This window comes from Myodes glareolus, chromosome 9, assembly GCF_982192425.1.
Source record: "Myodes glareolus chromosome 9, mMyoGla1.1, whole genome shotgun sequence".
NCBI lineage: Eukaryota > Metazoa > Chordata > Mammalia > Rodentia > Cricetidae > Myodes > Myodes glareolus.
In genome coordinates this window covers 17,214,239-17,232,808 of record NC_142034.1, presented here as the reverse complement: position 1 = coordinate 17,232,808, position 18,570 = coordinate 17,214,239, and the positions used below count along the sequence as shown (strand labels likewise).

Sequence of the window (18,570 nt, the reverse complement as noted above, 5' to 3'; positions counted from 1 at the left end):
ATCACGTAACACTGTCTATCCGGAAGGTCTGGCGGAGCGGTCTGTCATTCTCTCGGTTTTCTGTGTGTGGCTGTCTTCTAGTCTTCCTTTAGCTGTCCTCTGTCACTGCTGTTCTTGCAAATTTCAATACCACTTGCTCCCCGAAGGTCCTTGAGGTCCTTCTGGCAGTGGGCAGCGCTCTCATTACACACAGACATCCAGAGGCTTCCTGGCCTTTCCACCTAGCTGTCCAATGTTTCCCTGAGGTGTAGCTAGTCCCCAGGGATTTAACCCTCCTCTCTTTGCTAAAGTAGGCAATACTGCAACCCCATCTTAAGAATGAGGATGCTGAGTTCAGGGAGGTTGTCAGCTTAACATTTGTAAGGCTCCAAAGCAGAGCTGGCATTTTGAGCCATGACGTCATATAATCACCAATAATGGGCTGAAAATTATGATGCTCTCTATAAAGCCAGGAGGATTCATTTATATTGTTTTTGTTTTTTCTGGCTGGGATAGACAGCTTGGAAAGTCATCGGGCGTCAGCTGGACTTGCTGAGAAACCCATTAACCGTGGCCTTTCTGAGAAAATCTTCAAGCGCATTTACTTGCAAGGCAAATGATGAAGATTTAGGATTTGTCCTGAGACGCGTCTTCCACACTGCTCTTTGAATAAACATTTCCTAATCCAAAAGCAACCACAGCTATTTCAGACTTCTATCTTTTAAAACCTGAATTCACTGCTTTCGCTGAGTTTTACAAGAACAGGCCTTCGAGATAAGCCGCGATATGGCCACCGGGGTCTTGCTCCTCCTACCAATCTGAGCCTGGTAATGACTACACATCGAACTTAATAATAAGTGAGGAGCATTTCCGAACACTTGGCTTTGTTGTAAAGGGCAGGATTTTGGAAGCAGGCTCCCAGGACTGCATCCAGATCCATTTTCCTGGAACCTAACTGGAGGAGGCTCTGCTTGAGCGCCAGGTGAAAGCAGCAGGAGGGGAGGGCTCCGAGGCTGCCTAAGGCCTGGCTCTGGGGTAGAGAGTGCCGCAGGACGCCAGGCGCCATGACCCCCTCATCACAGTGACCTCTGGATGCCTTTCCATGTCCTGGGAAGGAGACACAACGCCTTTCCAAGTCTGGCTGGGAGCAATCAGGTCTTGGAAATCCCAGTGTCCCCATGGAGCCTGCACCCTGTGCTTCCTGCTAGGGTCTGCTGATTGCTCCGCGTCTCATTCCAAACCGCTATGCAACCATAGCATATTCCCCATCCTACGCCAGAGTTCACCTTGAAGAACTGTTGAAACCATTGCATGTCAGACCTGGCTGTGTCTTGACATGCTGCCTAAACTTTCCATGTCTTCTAAGAGATAGTGACTATCTCTGGCTGGGGAAACAATGTCTGATTAGTTGGCTTTTCCTAACTACTGTTCAGAATGCAGTAAAGGTGTCCATGAGAGATTAACTTTCTCTTTCAGACTTACCTATTTTTATGTGTATGAGTGTTTTGCCTGCATGCAGATATGTGCACCATGCGCAAGCCAGATGCCTAGAAAAGCCAGAAGGCGGCACTGGAGCTCTGGAACTGAGGAATTATGAATGGTTGTGAGCCACAGTATAGGTACTGGCTTTGGAACCCAGGTCCTCTGCAAGAGTAACATATGCTTTTAACCACCGAGCCCCCTCTCCAGCCCCCTGTGAGGATGTCTGAGCATACATCTCTAATTTTTGTGAAGAAAATAAGTGTGTACAGGGAGGAGAGGGCAAGCCATAGGCACAGACAGTAAAGTCTTCGAGCCTGTTCTCCTTACCATAGACTCGCCTGTGCTACAGCACAATGCCACAATCTATTGCGTTGAGTCTACACTGCTCAATAGCTGAGCACATACGTATCACTGAGTCTTTACATTTTTATCCAGCAGACAGATCCTGTTTTTATCTCTGGTCCCTCCATTTCACAGGTGACAAAACCGAGGAACAGAGGAATTCCTTGCCAAAAGACACACAGGGAGTAAGAAATGGGGGCCCAGGTAAAATTCCAAGTGTTGGGTCTGCAAAGCACTGTCCCACAAGCTGCAGTTGCCCCCATCCCGAGAGGGCTGAAGAGGAGTACTGGGGTCAGCTTGTCAACAAACAGCTGTGTGGAGCCCACGAGCTCAACCCTGCGACCTCCCCCGGACAGACAGACTGTGCAGAGCAGTGAGAACGTCTTCCGGGTGAGGAACTGATTGTACAGAGCGGGCCTAGGTTCTGGAGAGCCATTTCCAGGCACAGATGACACCCAGCGAGACTGTGATACAGGCTGTCTGCACACAGAGTTAGGTGAAGCAAGCCCTGCTCTCAAGCACGTTTTTCACCTGGGAAAGGCTGGCGTAACACGACATCGAAGGAAGGCTAACCCGGGAGGCAGATGTCCCAAAGAGGGTTCACCGTGTCCCCAGCTTCTGTCTTACTTAAGTCTCATGTGGAAATTAGTTTCAGTGACATAATGTCAGTTTTGGCTCGGCCCCGAATTCTCGAGAAGTGTGAAGCAGGACACTGGATGCAGCTTGCGAATTAGATCAGTGTCCAGATAATTCAGGAGCCAAATCCTCTTTTCTGTCATAGCAAGTATTTATCTGAATTAAACTGTGTTCTGTGACCATCCTCAGCTCCCAAGTTTCCCCAACAGACGCAGCTTAAATCTGAAGGCTTTCACTTTGCTAATCAGGAAGTGAAAGAGTCAACACTCCGTAAACCAGTGGTTCTTATCTCTCCAGCGATTGGTTTTTACCTAACTTTCTTCTTGAAGCAAGGTCTTACTACTTAACCCAGGCCGGCCTTGAACTCCTGACCCTCCAGCTTCAGCCTCTTGAGTTCTGAGGTTACAGATGTGTTTGCTGCAGCCGGTCTTAGCTTCTCCGCTGCTGTTCCTCCCTTCTAACCTGGGGCCTCGGGCATGGTAGGCAAACACTGTGCCCCTGGGGCTATACTCAGCTTGCTGTACCATCTCAGCCTCCTCAGCACTGATATCAACCTCCGGGACCACTGTGCTGACTGGGTGGCCGGCCCCATCCAGCTCCTAGCTCTATGGTCTTGAGTGCTGGAAATTGTGTGTTGCTACAAATCCCATCTCCTGTGTGATGAAAAAGCCATCCTTCTCCCAACATGGATCTCTTGCCTAAACCTTGGTGCTCTTCAACGTGATAATTCTTCAAGTTTGATGTTTTATAGAATGGAAAGTGAATTCATTCCCTGTTTGTCAGTGTTTTGAGTTCCTCACGGAGCTTGCTCAGTCTGAAAAACATCTGCATTGTTAGACAAACTGAACCACAGAGTGGACCTCAGAGGTTCATTTTGAGGACTCTTCTCCATGGCTGACAGAACATCAGCTACCAGGTTTCAGTGAGAAGGCTAAACATCACATCGAATGGATGGAGTTGCGTGATTTGTGCTTACCCTCAGCGTACAGCCATCAGAACCCAGTCTCAACACAGTGCTTGCTGGGTGACCTCACCTATTCTGTTCTGGCCTTAACGTAGTTGGATTACAAACCTAATCCCTACTAGAAGTCTTTCAAACACTCCCCCACCCCCTGCCACCATGATAAAAGGAGGAGCAGAAGTTGACGCTTTGTCCGAGAGGACAACAGTTTAGAAGTCAATTTGGTCTTGACTTTATTAAAGCAAGAAAATGTGGGTGGTTAATCTGAGTGAAAGGTGCCGTTTTCTGAAAATGCATTTCGATTTAACCAGACGGTGGTTGCATGACAGCGGCTATTTAGGGTTAGGGAGAAACTGCGATTGGGGTTTCAACAAATCACATGGTGCTTGCTGTTTATGAATTCTTCAGCAGTCAGTCTGGCTCCTTTCCCAGGAGGCAGACCTTTCCGCCTAGCTACCCCAATGTATGTGTGGTTCCCAGAGGACACGGCTTTGTCCCACAGATGTGGGCTTTGATGGGACGGGCCGAGCCTGAGGCATTCAAAACTTTCTGTCGATTTTAGCTTCTTGCTGGATACTATGAATCCCTCCTGCCCAAGAAGAAGCCTGTCTTAGCTTCAAAGGCAGCCTGAGAGTGAGTTATTTACCAAATCACACAAAGGGGAATTTATCCCCTTCTCCCTGAGAGGACTCCCCAGGACTGGAGGACTTTATAACTCTCAGCAGTAAATTATATCACTCAGATGCTTCTGAAAGCTCCTCTTGGCCGAGTCATAAAACTTGATACCTGGGGCCAAACGCCTTTATCTACCCCTCCTCAGAACTGTGACCAAGATGAAAAGGCGGCATTTGTTAGGAGTGGCACAGGAAGTGGAGAATTGGCCTGAAGATATGGAGGCATATTATACTGCGAGATTCATTTTGCCACTTGCACAGGGTCATTGGCCTTCCAGACCTAAACGGGTCACTTGGCAAGCCCTAGGGTCAGTCAATTCCACCTGCCCATCGTGATCATTAAGGTTGGGATGTTGGATGTGGATTTCAATAAGGAAGCCACTCACCTGGGGAGGGTTTGCTGGGGCTCGCTTTCTCTGGCTTCTTTGAAGTCATGGTACTTTTGTGTTTCTGTTTGACTGAAGTTTGGTCGATGGCTGGAAGTCTGGGCTCACACTTAGCTGTAGGTAGTTTGGTAGATGATCTGGGTTCACTTAGACAATCCTCCTCACTGGAACTCTGTGGAAAATGGAAGATGTGTGAGTCTCAGGTGGGGTGTCACCTTCCCTAAGCACAGAGACAGGAGAGGCGGAGGCAGTGGGGCCTCCAGCAGCAGCAGCTCAGAACCTCATGCTGGGTTTATCACTCAGCGCCATCTGTGGTCAGGGAAGTTTCCATGGTGGGGAGGACCAGCTTTGACATAACTGCAACACATGGAAGAGACTGTGCTTCTGAGTCTGTTGTGGGGCATATTATGACAAGAATACGTTTCTGACCCTTAAGTAATTTGATGACCGATAAATAGCTCATGCTTAAAGCTGTAGAGAAAGGAGGCGCTTTTAAAGTGTTTGCTGTTTGAGGTTTGAACTGTTTGGAGGACGGGTGAAGGAAAATGTCCCTTATGCTAATTCATGTACTCGACAGTGAAAAGGAAATTTAGATCGTGTAGTGCGGACTGATTGAGTCAGATCTCAGTTTCAATATTCTAAATTATTACACGAGATAGATGAATCTCCTAAGAAGTCCCCTCCTCTCTGTCTTCTAAGCAGGCAGTATAAATCCACACGAGGACAAGTCACAATTCCTACAGTGTCAAAGCATCTCAACCCAGGCGTACAGATGCGATAAAAATTATCCAAGCATTCAACAGTTTTACACTTTGCCACACTTTTCCCTATCAAAGAAATGATGCAAACAATATAAATAATGGTCAAGACCCTGGTCTCCGAGTGTGATTTAAGTACAGCCTTGTGGTTTCAGGTCCTGGCTCTGGTATGTTTTGCGAGGCCATTCCTTCTGCCACAAGCAAAATCCTAAGGGCTTTTCCCAACCTTTGGGTCTCAGGAGGGTCTCCTGCATGGTGCATTAGCCCAGCACGAGAAACCTCTCTGAAAAATGCAGTCTTTTACAGGGAGGCAATGCCAAATTAACACCCCTGGCACCTCCCCAACTGTCGCAATTCATATTGATCTTGCTCCTCGTTCTTGCTGACAGTTGTGGCATTTTCATTTCAGCGGCTCCTGACTCAGGAAAATACGCTGAATAGCTTTGAATTATTGGGTGCAACGTAAGACAAATGGAACTCTTTAAAAAAAAGATCTCCACTTGACAGTCTTCCGGGCAGAAGTCTATATATCTACAGGTGGACAGACCATTATTTTCCATGAGGACAAATCTTATTTTTAAATTTAGGTTTCGGCTACAACTCTCAAACAAATAATTATTGTCGCTCCATCCGTTTTCGGAAAACAGACCACCCTCAGATAAAGGGACAGAGAGGAGGAGACAATGGATCTGCTCTTCTCCTTTCCACTCTCACTTCTGGGACTTAATAGAAATCTTTGAAAAGGATTCTGAAATGTCAAAGATGAATCATGAGGTCATTTCTGAGCATGAGATGAGCTCTCTATTCTCAGCAAAGTGGGTGTTTGGCAAACTTGAATTTTGATGTTGGAGGCTGTGGTTATGACTGGGTGATGGAAGCTGGAGTCATGGATTTAGATTCCCACAAGAGTAGCAGGGAGCCCGGGACAGACTTTCTTCCCCAAATGGCCTGTGAGCTGAGGAGTCTGCTTACAGGAGGCCTTATACTTTAGCCCATACATCTCCAGCCTGCAGAAAGCACCCATGACTCCAGCTAAGACCCTGGATCTGCCCCCATCACCCTCAGCCGGGCAGCAACTCCTTGCTTGTCCCAGGCACGGGGACTTGGCAGGATCTGGTAAAGGGCTCTTTATTGGGTGGCTGCTCAACCTGTTCATCCACTCTTCTTCAGTAGCACCGAAGAGCTGCGACCAAGTTTGACCAGTTAACCTGTCAAACAGGACCGTGCCCCTGGGAGCTGAGTACATCCTTCTCTGGCTTCTGGTCACCTTTACTATAAGGTGGACATGGGTCTTGACAGTCCAGAAACCGCCCCCCTAGAGGGAGGTGGTTTTTGTTGATTGAAAATAGAAGGTTCCAATAGCAGGCCTGCGGTACTCCTGGGTATGATGACAGGCCTTTCCCTCTCGTCTCAGTGAGCAATCTCAAACCTGTCACTTTAGCATTTAAATTTTTACTTCATTTTTTAATCATTTTGGTCTTTGCTCTGTCCCCTCAGACCCTTAGCTACTCTCACTTAACTCCTGTTGTGAAAACCCCCTTGCCGTCACGTGGGCAAGGATCATCCTTCCAGAGAGAGTGTGAGAGTCTATAGGAACTCATTCTGGCACTAATGTATGGCATTTAAAACTCCAACGCGGGGGCTTCTGGGCAACGGGTCTGGTTCTTACGGTTAGTAACCACCGAGGCGGGGTAGGTTTACTGTAACTTGTTGGTTATTATTATTCTGTCATTCTTCAGACGTCCTCCTCTGTGAACAACAACACCTATATTCAGTATTTCCTGATGACCAATGAGATGAGATGCAATGCCTACACCACTTAGGATGACATTGCATTCTCGTCCTGGCATCCTGTGTCAGCTCTCATGCTTCGTCACTCACTTTCTGCCACTTTCAAAATTAGCTAGCTGCTGGACGTTTGTTACCACAGTGAAACCGAAGCCAAACGTCCCAAGCGATCCTATTGGACAGATGCCTCCCAATCCGGGACGTGTGAACGGGGCGAGGGAGGGCGGGGGTCGTCTTATGCGGCACTCTGGTGTCTTCCACAAGCCATAGAACGTATGATAGTCCTATCACACGTATGCTAGCCAGCTGAGATTGATGCAATCTTAAGAAAATATGGTCTAAGTTTTTTTAATCTTAAGGAAATATGGTCTAAGTTTTTTTCCAGATTAGCAAAGCTCTAATGGCAAATACTTAGCAGTGTCTGGAGAGTCATCGAATCAACCCTAATGATTTTTTTTTAATGTCAAGTGGAGTTCAGAACTGTCTTTTCCTGTTATAATCTTGAAATTTACAGTTTCCATTTCTTCTCCATATGCTCCGAAGTTGAAATGTCACGTGACCATGGAAGCGGCTGTATTCTTTGGGAAGCAGAAAACCAGCTCTGTCTTTCAAAGCCAAAGCCCAACACTGAAGAGGCTAAACAACAAGCAAACAAACAAATGCAACCCCTATGGACTTGAAACGGGTCCTAATGAAGCTGTGTTAACGCAAACTGATGGACAAGATTACCTTTTTTCCTGAAGTATTATTAATTGTGGATTTAAGGTTTTCCAAGGACTCCCCAATTTGCTCTTCTGACATCATGCATAATAAAGTAGACCATAGAAGATCACACCAGTACACTCTAAACTCCAGAGCAGTGGTTCTAAACCCATGAGTCGTGACCCCTTGGGGTCACACATTAGCTATCCTGCCCATCGGATATTTACATTATGATTTACAACAGCAGTAAAATTACAGTTATGATGTCACAATGAAAATAATTTTAGGGTTGGGTCACCACAATATGAGGAACTATGAGGAACTATATTAAAGGGTCACAGCATTAGGAAGGTTGAGAACCACTGGTCCAGAGAAAGGCTCTCAACGGGACTCGGTTAATTAGGGAAGGTTAGCACCAGGCAATGGGGAACAACTTAGTAACATAACAGCTTATCTGTTTTTCAGTCTTTCTCTCCCTTCTCCCTTCTCTTTCTCCCTGCCTCCCTCCCTCCCTCCCTCTCTCCCTCCCCTCCCTCCCTCCCTCCCTCCCTCCCTCCCTCTCTCCTTCCCCTTCCTCCCTCCCTCCCCTCCCTCCCTCCCTCCCTCCCTCTGTTCACCATGCTGGGAATTGAACCCAGGGCCTCTGTGTACTGGTCAGGTAGCTCTACCACTGAGCCACACCCCTGGTCTTAACTTGGCAATGTTTTGAAGACTTCGAGTCTTGGAAGATGGAGACACAGGACGGGCGAAGAATGGGAAGGCATCTCCCACAGAATGTAAGAGGGACGAAACTCCCGGACAAAAATCCTGGATGACAGTTGACAACAGAGGAGCCCAGAAGACGCGCAGACCCAAGTAGCCAGGGACCAAAAAGCCTTATTTTCCAACTCTTGCCTGGTGGCTCCTTTCCAAGACCCAGGAAATCGGTTTTCACTTGTCCACCCCCTCATCCCTCCCTGGAGCGTGGGGCTGAAGGCTGATGGATGCGCACCAGGCCAGATTTTGCCATGTGCTGAGCTAAGTGGCTCTTCTAACACAGCAGCGATGGGGCAGGGCTTTCTACGGGGAGGAGGGAAGAGGCAGAGGACTGACAGGCTGGTGCCAGAGAGAGCGGCTGGGGCTCTATTATGTTGGGAATAAATTTAGTCTCGGGAGATTATAAAAAGCCGCGGTCAAGGCAATGAACCTTGACAGTCAACAGGGACAACACACACGGAGGTTGGCCAGGAAACTGTGTGCACAAATGAGTGTCTTCAGAGTGCTTGTCCCCAAGGTCTACATCAAATTGTGCCTCATGCATAAAAGCCATGCCTGGGAAGGGAGGGTCGCTTTGTATCAACAGATTCAGAGATGCGATGTAAACAGATGCACACAAGTAAGTACAAAGCGTGTTCTACGCCGGATGCTGTTACCGTGTAAGGCAGGCTAACCTTTTTCTTGTGCAGAGAAAAGGAGCTGAAGACCAACAAGTCTTTACCACGCATTCACGACACTTTGAGGCCGTCAGGTGAAGTCTTTAGAAAATTGAACAACAGTAAAGAATGTGGACTGATGGTCTTTTGGAGATTTCTTCGGGCATGGGTATCACATATCCAACTCAAACTGTCCCTTCAATTCATTTGTCCCTCACATAAAAACACAGCTGCCAGCGGTGCTAAGATGAGATCAGTGTGAGGAGACACTGATCTGCGTGTCAGCTCCAAGGTGCTTTGGGGAGTCGGCTGGGGCTGTTGTATGCGTGGCCATCATGGCCTCTGTCCCTAGCCCTGGGCTCTGAGGACAGGGCTTTCCTGCCTGCGGCCTGCCCTCGGATGGTCACGCCACCAGGCTGGGTGGATCCTGTCCAAGGGTCTGGTCCAAGCGAGAGCAACAATGTCCTTAGTGAGTCAAGTCTTTATGACATTTGACCACTATCGGTCGGCTGTTGGAGGAGGAGGTGAGTGAAGCTTCAAGATTTGCTTTGAGATTATTATCCATTCCACTGTGGAACAGACTCAGGGGAAAGCCCAGAGGGAGAGCTACTGAAATTGCCAACTGACGATATTTTTGACACATGCTATATATACATATCTATTTTTCTTCCTTTCTTCTCTTTCCTCTCTCTTTGTTTCTTCTTCCTTTTCTTTTATTTTTTTTCTCTCTCTCTCCACTCCTCCTTTCCTTCCTTGTTTCTTTCTTTGGGACAGGATTTCACTGTGTAGTTCTGGCTGTCCTGATATTGACTGTGCAGAAAGATCTGGCTTTGAACTCACAGAGATCTGCCTGACTCTGCCTCCTGAGTTCTGATATTAAAGGCCTGTGTTATCACATCTGGCCATATTTCTTTTAAAATTTTTATTTTTGTGTGTGTTTGTGTATATGTGTGTGTGAGAGATGTGTGTGCAAGATGTATATGTATGGGCCCACATGCAACAGTGTTCATAGAGAGGTCAGAGGACAACTTTGGGGGATTGGTTTTCTCCTTCAACCTTTATGTGGGCTCTGAGAATCAAACTCAGGTCACCAGGTATGTGTGGTAAATGCCCTTGCCAACTGAGCCAGCTCTTGACCCCTAGCTAGTTCTTAGAGCAGAGGTTTGGGAGTCACTGTGATAGAATGTGGTCCCCCACTTCAGGCCATTTCTGAGTAGAGAACAATGCTGAAGTTTATTCTATGTGTACAATATAAATAACAGCTTTTCTAAAATTTGCTTTTGAGACAGGATCTCATTATATGGCTCTGGCTGTTCTGGAACTCACTCTGTAGATCAGGTTGTCCTCGAACTCACAGAGATCCACCTGCCTCTGCCCGCTGAGTGCTGGGATTAAAGGCATGCGCCACCACATCTGCCTTAAGAGCTGTTATCTCTGTGTCAAGTTGCTGAGTTTCTCTCGCTATTCTTCCCATCACCACCATCGTGAGGTGGTTGGCGGTGTGTGTGCCACAGCGTGGACGTGGAGGCCAGAGAGAACTTTGTGCTGCTTTGCTCCTTTCATGGTTGGTTCCAGAAACAGAACTCAGATTTTCCAGTCATTTATGCAAGTGCTTTTGCCCACTAAGCCATCTCCTTAGCATTCAATATTCTGTTTCTGAATAGTTTCAAATTGGCCAGACTTCAAGGCACTTTACCCACGAACACTTCAGAGTGCACTTCCTGCTAAAACGCATTTCCACTAAGCCACAATACTACTACTCTAGCCTAAAAGAAAAAATAATACTAATAGTTCCATAATATTAATCAGATATAAAGAACATATTCAAACCTACAAGTGCCCACGCTGTTTTTTCAGCTACTTGTTGGGACTGGTGGGCTTGCATGGCGAGTTATGTCCCTTTAGTTTCTTAGCATAGAGGATTCTCGGACCTTTTTTGCTTTTTCAGACTTTATACCATTTTGAGGAGATAGAGCCAGCTGCCTCACACGGTATCTTCTGGTTGTTTCCTCAGAACCAAAGACAATTCCATCTTTGGAGTATAAATACTCACAAGGGATGTGATGTCCACCTCTGTAACGCCAGACCAGTGCTCACATGGCTACAACATCCTCATACAGTCAGCCCTGCTTGATGCCCAGAAAGAGCTGGACCACCAGAACTCTCCAAGGGAAAGGCCCATGTTTCTGCCTTTGTGGTCGACTGCGGAAAGATTCTTTGACACTTGTTGAATAGCCGAGCCTGTTCCTCAACTACATCTCTTCCACGATTTTGGCCCCTTTTGATGTGCTTTGCCTAAATTTATACGTATGTTAAGGTTGTACAATGATTTTATAAGTTTACATTTCTTCACCAATTATTAATTATCTTACCTTTTTTTTTAAAAAGTATTTTCTGGGGGCTGGGGAAGGGATCAGATAACTAAGAGTTTACTATGCAAATATGAGGACTTGAATTCAAATTCAAAATGAATTGAAATCCCAGCACCCACATAAAAAGCTATGTGTAATAGTATATTGTGCATCACAAGAGCTGGGGCTGGGTGCAAAGACAATCAGCTCCCCAGAATTTGCGGGCTAAGCAGCCTAGGCCATCCGTGATTCCAGGAACAGTGAGAGACAGTGACTCTAAACATAATGGTGGGTAACCGATGAAGACACTGGGCACTGATTTTTGGCCTCCAGACACAGTCACCCCTAAGCCCCCAACAGACACATGGCTCCCACACACCTAAATACCCATCCACCTAGACACACCCACACACCCAGAAACACCCAGACACCCACACCTCCAGACATCCACTCCCCCAGACACAACCCACCCCCATACCTCCAGACACCCACACCCCCACCCTCACAACCCCAGACACACCCCACACACCCACACACCCCCACACCTCCAGACACACCCCCACACACCCGACACACCCAGACACACCCACAGACAAGGCACTCTCTGGGTGCTGAGGAGACAGTTTAGTTAATAAAGTGTGTGTTATGTGGGTCGGTGGTGGCGCACGCCTTTAATCCTAGCGCTTGGGAGGCAGAGGCAGGCAGATCTCTGTGAGTTCAAAGCCAGCTTGGTCTACAAGAGCTAGTTCCAGGACAGGCTCCATAGCTACTAAGAAACCCTGTGTTGAAAACCAAATAAAAAAAAAAAAAAGAAAGAAAAAAAGTGTGTGTTAAACAAGCATGAGGACCTGAGTTCAGATCTCCTGCACCCCATTAAAAAGCAAGGCAAGGCCCATGCTGGGGAGCTGGAGATAGGGGATCCCTGGGGTGAGCTGGCCATTCAGTCTAGACAATCTTTGAACTCCAGGTTCAGAGAAAGACTCAAAAGATAGGGTAGAGAAGCAAGGAAGACAGCTGCTATGACCTTTGGGCTCCACATCCATGAACACACATGTGCATGTGCACACAGCCTTCTTTTCCTCATGTCTATTTGCTTACTTACAATGTGATCTTTATGTCACAATCAATTCTATCGAAATTCTGATACTTAAATTTGTGTCTAAAATGGAAAGTGAGCCCAGCAGGTGACTCTTGGGCTCTGATGACCAGAGTTCACTCCCTGACACCCACATGGTGGAAGCAAGAACCAAAGTGTCCTCTGACCTCCTCATGGGTGCTTTGGCACACCCCCAACCACAAAATAAAATAATAAAATTGAAAATGGTGAAAATCCACTGAAGCTGTGTTTTAGTCTTTGACATATTCCATTGCTTTCTAGTACAGGAAAACATTCCAGTCTGCCTTGGACCTTGAAGGAAGAAAGAAAGGAAAGGAAGGACCTAAATGCTCTGAGGTATGGCCTCAGAGGAGGTTTACTGTAGGTATGGAGAATACAGAAAGGGACAGAGACAGACATCCGGGAGAGTCCAGAGTCAACCTGTCCAGACTGAGCTTCGTGTGGGCTTCTCCTCTGTATGCTTTGGGCCGATAGGAGAGCTATAGGGGAACAGAGCTAGGCTGGGAAAACTAAATGGAATGCTGAGAGAAAGGAGGTGGAGTCAGAGAGACGCCATGGAGCCCCGCTGGAGTCAGACCTGCCGAAAATTCTAGGGTAAGCCACTACCATGTGGCAATACACAGATTCATAGAAATGGGTTAAATTAAGATGTAAGAGTTAGCCAATAAGAAGCTAGAGCTAATAGGCCAAGCAGTGATTTAATTAATACAGTATCTGTGTGGTTATTTTGGGGCTGAGCAGCCAGGAACCAACAAGCGGCTTCCTTCTTACTACACTGAGCTGGGCCCCAAGAGGAGAGGGGGAGGCTGAGCAGGAGAGGAGCTGCTGGCCCAGAAGGGAGGCCTAGGCCAAGAGACTGGTGTAGTCAAAATAGCTGCATTATACAGGCTCCAGAGGAGTCTCCAGAGAGTTCAGGGGCTGGAGAGTTTAGGGTAGGGGAGAGGTATGCCAGTTACTGGAGGACTCTCTGGCAGGTAGGGGCTGAGGGATTCTGGGAGAACCTGGTGGCCAGAGTTCACTTTGATATGTTAGTTGGCATCTCAGGCCGTTGTCTCGGGGTTGAGACTGAACAGACCTTACCTGCCTTTGCTGCTTCTCAAGAAACATGAATTCTTTTGTCTGAGATTTCTATTTAAGTTTTTGGTGTTTTTGAGACAGGGTTTCATGGAGTCCTGGCTGCTACAACTCTTAATCTTGCCTCCACCTCCCAAGTGCTGTAGTCACAGGTCTCCCCCGCAGCACCTGGCTTGAGAAAGTTATCAGAAAGTGACAGATGCTCTCATACTTGGGAGGCTGAGGCAGAGGATCAAAGGTTCAAAACTAGCCTCGGCAATGGAATGAGACTGTGTCAAAAGAGGCAAAGAATGAAAGAAAAGAGAAGAGGAGAAAAGAAAAGGGGGTGGGGATGAAGAGGACCACATGTCATCCCTTGCTGCTGAAGGGATATTGCTTACAAGCCCTTTCTTTGAAATAAAAATCATGAATTCAAAGCAATAGCAACACAATCAGTTTCTTTTATACTTTTACCTTGCCTATTTAAAATCTTCGCTCTTTAATTATATTACTATTTTGATTTACTTGTTTCACCCTACAATAAACATGAAATATTTCCAAGATTACGATACAAATCTGACTCTAAGAATAAATCTGTGAGATACAACTTTATGGATTCTCCTAGGTTCTTTGTCTGCAGAATCTATTGCTCCATGGACGAATGTCATAATTCTTGCGTTGGCCGCCACGAGTGCTTCCAACTTTTTCTAAGAGAAATGGTGCTGTGATGAACATGTGAGCTTCTCAGTTAAGTCCTTAAGCTCCCGAAAGTGGGAATTCATCTCTCTAGATTAAAAGCAGCACAAAGATTTAACATTCTTTTTGTTCCTGAATCATCCTGGAGAGACACGGCAGCAGTTTATATTTAAAGATGTCTAAGAAAACTGGACTTTCCGTGTAACTTTTATAACCATGATCTTTAAAAATAACAAAATGTTTTCATTTTGGATCAGCTTTTAATTTTAATCTGCAACTTTTATGTGATTTTACCAATTTACTCACAGGCTCATTTATCTAATTTATTTCAAATATGTACTTGCCCCATTGCCTTTTTAGTTTTTATTTTACGTTTCATTTGTTTATTGTGTGTGTCTGTGACTTGGGGTGGGGCATGTCAGGGGAAACCTTGTTGGGCTGGTTTCTGCCCTTTCACCCTGTGGATGTTAAGGACCAAACTTGCACAAGTGCCTCTGGCCGCTGAACCACCTCAGTGAGCAGGTCGACAGTCCACCTATTTCAAAACAGAATCCAAGGTGACCAAAAAGATGGAATTCAGAGAAAACAGCTGTTTATTGGTTGTGATAGCACACACTTGTAATCCAAGTATTAAGAGGGCTGAGACAGAAGGATTGAGAGTTACATAGTAAGACCCTTTCTCAAAAACTTCAAAGACAAAACAACTCCAAACACAGATTTCGAAGATGGAACATGTTGCAAGAGGGTGGTTTGTTTGTTCTGGCTGCCCAGAACCAAAATAACCACACAGAAACTATATTATTTAAATCATTGCTTGGCCCATTAGCTCTAACTTCTTATTTGCTAACTCTTACATCTTAATTTAACCCATTTCTATTAATCTGTGTATTGCCATGAGGCTGAGGCTTACCGGGAAAAATTCCAGTGTCTATCAGGAACAAGCTATGATCTCTCTGAAGGACAACAGAGACGGTAGCGCCCTCCTCCCCCGGGGAAGGGACTGCCTTGAAAGGAGCCCAAGGGAATCTCACTGGGTGGCAGACACTCACTGGGGGTCTGGGTGACACAGATCTATGAATCAGTCAGGGCTCACCAAATCTTACTCTAAAAAGTGTGTAATTCACTTTAATCTCTATAAAACTAAAAACAAATCAACAAAAAAATCCTAAGTAAATACAAAACCCAAGCAACCAGTTCTAGAGACATGTTCAAGTGTTTAGGTGTGCAGTTTTCTGACCTCGGAGCGAACGAGAGCACGCCAACCTGCCAGATGGACCAGCCAACGGATGGATGGCAGTAGGCCAGTGGTTCTCAGCCTTCCTACTACTTTGACCCTTTCAAAGAGTTCCTCATGCTGTGGGGACCTCCAGTCACAAAATAATTTTTTGTTGCTATCTCATAACTGTAATTTTGCTACTGTTATGAATATAAAAATGTAAGCTTCTGTGTTTTCTGATGGTCCTAGGCGACCCCTGTGCAAGGTCATTCGATTCCCCGAAGGGGTCTCCACAGGTTGGGACTGCCATAGTAGGTAGGTGTCTTACTGCCCATCCTGCTGCTGTAGTAAGACACCATGACAAAGGCAGCGTAAGGGAGAAAAGCTGTATTTTGGCAATCTAGCGCTGCCAGCCAAAGAGGGTGTCGGATCCCATGAAACTGAATTTATAGATGGCTGTGGTGGCACACGCCTTTAATCCCAGCACTCAGGAGGCAGAGGCAGGCGGATCTCTGTGAGTTCAAGGCCAGCCTGGTCTACAGAGCAAGTTCCAGGACAGCTAGGACTACACAGAGAAACTCTTGTCTTGAAAAACAAAACAAAACAATACAAAAACAAAACAAAAAAATCTTAACAAAAAAAGAAGTAGATTCCTTGATCAAACCATTATTAAGGGCTTAGAGCGGCGATTCTCAACCTGTGGGTGGTGGCCTCTTTGGGGATTGTATATCAGATATTTACATCATGATTCATAACAGTAGCAGAATCACAGTTACAAAGTAGCAACGAAAATGCTTTTATGATTGAGGTCACCACAGCATGAGGAACTGTATTAAAGGGTCACAGCATTAGCAAGGCTGAGACCTGCTGCCCTAGGGGAGTGATTCAGGGGTGTTTACCTTGCAAACGTAAGGAACCTGAGCTCCATCCTCAGAAATCATGTCGAAGGGCTCTGCTGTAGCCGGGGGAAGAGCGGTCAGCTTCGGTTGAAGGACTGGTGGACCGTGTGGCAAAGGCGGAGGGCATGAGGTCGGCGTGGGCTGGGGCCAGAGCAACAAACAGCTCCAGGTTCCACAGGGCTGTGTCAGCTTCGGGAGCAAGTTTGGTCCCCATTTTAAAAGCCACAGAAGCGGCTCCAGCAGACATATAGATTATTTCGCCTGTCAACAACACTCTACCCTATTAAGGTATGGAAAACGGGATTGGGGGCAGGTGCAAGGGGAGGAGAAGGGGCTAGGAGAGGGGACCACTGACATAACTTTGTCACGGAGGCAGCTATAGAGATGGATCAAAACATTATCGGGTCCAGGGTGCAATGGTACACATCTACAATTCCAGTACTCAGGAGGCTGAGGCAGCAGGCTAAGGAGCTGAGGACAGTTTGGGCTACAGGAACCAAACCCTCTCCATCAACAACAAAATCATACCAGGGCAGTAAGATGTGTGGGACTGATGTGAGTGAACATAGGGCAAGGGAGGTGGAGACGCTGACAAATTCTGATGATACGGCACTGAGGGAAGAATACAGGCCAAGCTGGGGGTGCTAGCCTGGGGCCCGTGATTAGCACAAGGTGTAACCAAGTCGAGGGAACGAGAAAACGTTAAGACTATTAAATCTGGGGATCAAAAGTGGGATTAGAGCTAGACGCGTAGATTTGGGAGTCACCGGCGGTTCACCCCTCAACTTTGACCGTTTAGATGTTCCTGAGACAGCACGGAGAGAACAAGCCTTGGCGAGGCACAAACTTGGATAAGGACAAGTGACATCTTCACAATAAAAGTCCACTCATCTCCACCTGAAACGCAAGCTGTGTTGAGCTAGGGCTGCAGGCACCAGCCACAGTAGTATCAGCAGGACCCTCGGCTTTTCTCGCCAGCAAAACTCACAGCTACTTTCACTTCTCAGTGAGCTCACTGCAGATGTCTTAAAATACCCTGCATGCCCATGGCTGGCTATTTAACTTGTCAATAAGGAAGCACATACATCACTGAATCACAACTTTCTAAAAATATTTTGATGACTGCTTCGATAAAAGTGGTTTCCTTTGAAAGCCCGTGTCTTGTTTTATGCATGCGAAAGCAATTCTAAGAGAGGGGATCTACAGAGTTCACCCTGTGGTCCAAGAGGTTTACAGTACAAACACAAGCTGCGAACAAGGCCCAGGTAGAGAGTGAGAATCCCACCTCAGGGAATCCCAGGATTCAGGAAGAAGATGGAGGAGGATGAGAAAGAGCAAGGTCTCCAGAGATGGGGAGAAGCCAAGGGAAGGTGGCTTTGTAGATGCCTGGGAGGAAGTGTGGCAATGTGGCCAGCACCTCACAAAGCTGCCACTGGAAAGGGAGACAGGGATCTGGTCCACGGAGAGATGTGGAAGTCACTTGACAGAGAGCATTTCCGGGGAACGGTGTGTGTGCAGAGCAGATTGGAGTGGGCTGAGGAGTGAGGAGGAGGTGGGGAAACGGAGTCAGGCAGTGTAAATAATTCTCTTGGGAACTTGGGGTGTGAAGGAGAGGAACTGAGCAGAGGGGAGCACAGGGTAGGGGAGGCAGGTCTCTTTTTAGATCATGATTAAACGCTGATGGAAAAGCCCTCTTGCAGAGCCGGCTGATGCAAGCAGGGAAGGGGCATACTGAGGGTGCCGGGAAGGGAGGGGGCGCCTAAGCCCAGGTGGGAATGTCGGAAATAGGTGGGAATAAGGTGTGAGGTAGAGAGGGTGGGATGAAAACTGGGCGGGGGCGGAGGGTTAAAGGTAAAAGAGGTGAACAGGAAACTGGGCAGTTTTGGGAAAAGCCTGGAGGTTGCTGGCTGTGAGCCCATGCAAAGCAGGGCGACATTTCCTTTAGCAGTAATTAGCGGCCTGGATGTGGCTCACAGACAATGAATGGACAGGATTACATGGCAGGTGTGAGAAAGACAAAAAGACTTACAAAGAATCTTACAATTTACAAAGAATCTGGGCTGCTGAGGAAGGGAGCGTCAGTTGGGGGAGAGGTGATCTGTATCAGATCTGGGCCCC

At 46.9% G+C, this 18,570-nt stretch overlaps 1 protein-coding gene and 1 long non-coding RNA gene across 8 annotated transcripts in view; one reads left to right on the top strand and one right to left on the bottom strand.

Moving 5' to 3' along the window:
* The window catches only part of Marchf10 (membrane associated ring-CH-type finger 10), a 94,882-nt gene that overhangs the window by 42,945 nt on the left and 33,367 nt on the right, over nucleotides 1-18,570 (bottom strand). For all 7 annotated transcript variants that reach the window (XM_085695933.2, XM_085695930.2, XM_085695932.2 and 4 more), the window contains one exon: nucleotides 4,461-4,632. In XM_085695933.2, coding sequence (XP_085552059.2) covers nucleotides 4,461-4,632 — 172 coding nt within the window. The remainder of the gene's footprint in view (nucleotides 1-4,460; nucleotides 4,633-18,570) is intronic.
* Nucleotides 16,440-17,604, top strand: LOC146893323 (uncharacterized). Its single transcript, XR_015003442.2, has 2 exons — nucleotides 16,440-16,740; nucleotides 17,252-17,604. It is a non-coding gene; the product is annotated as an uncharacterized LOC146893323 (long non-coding RNA).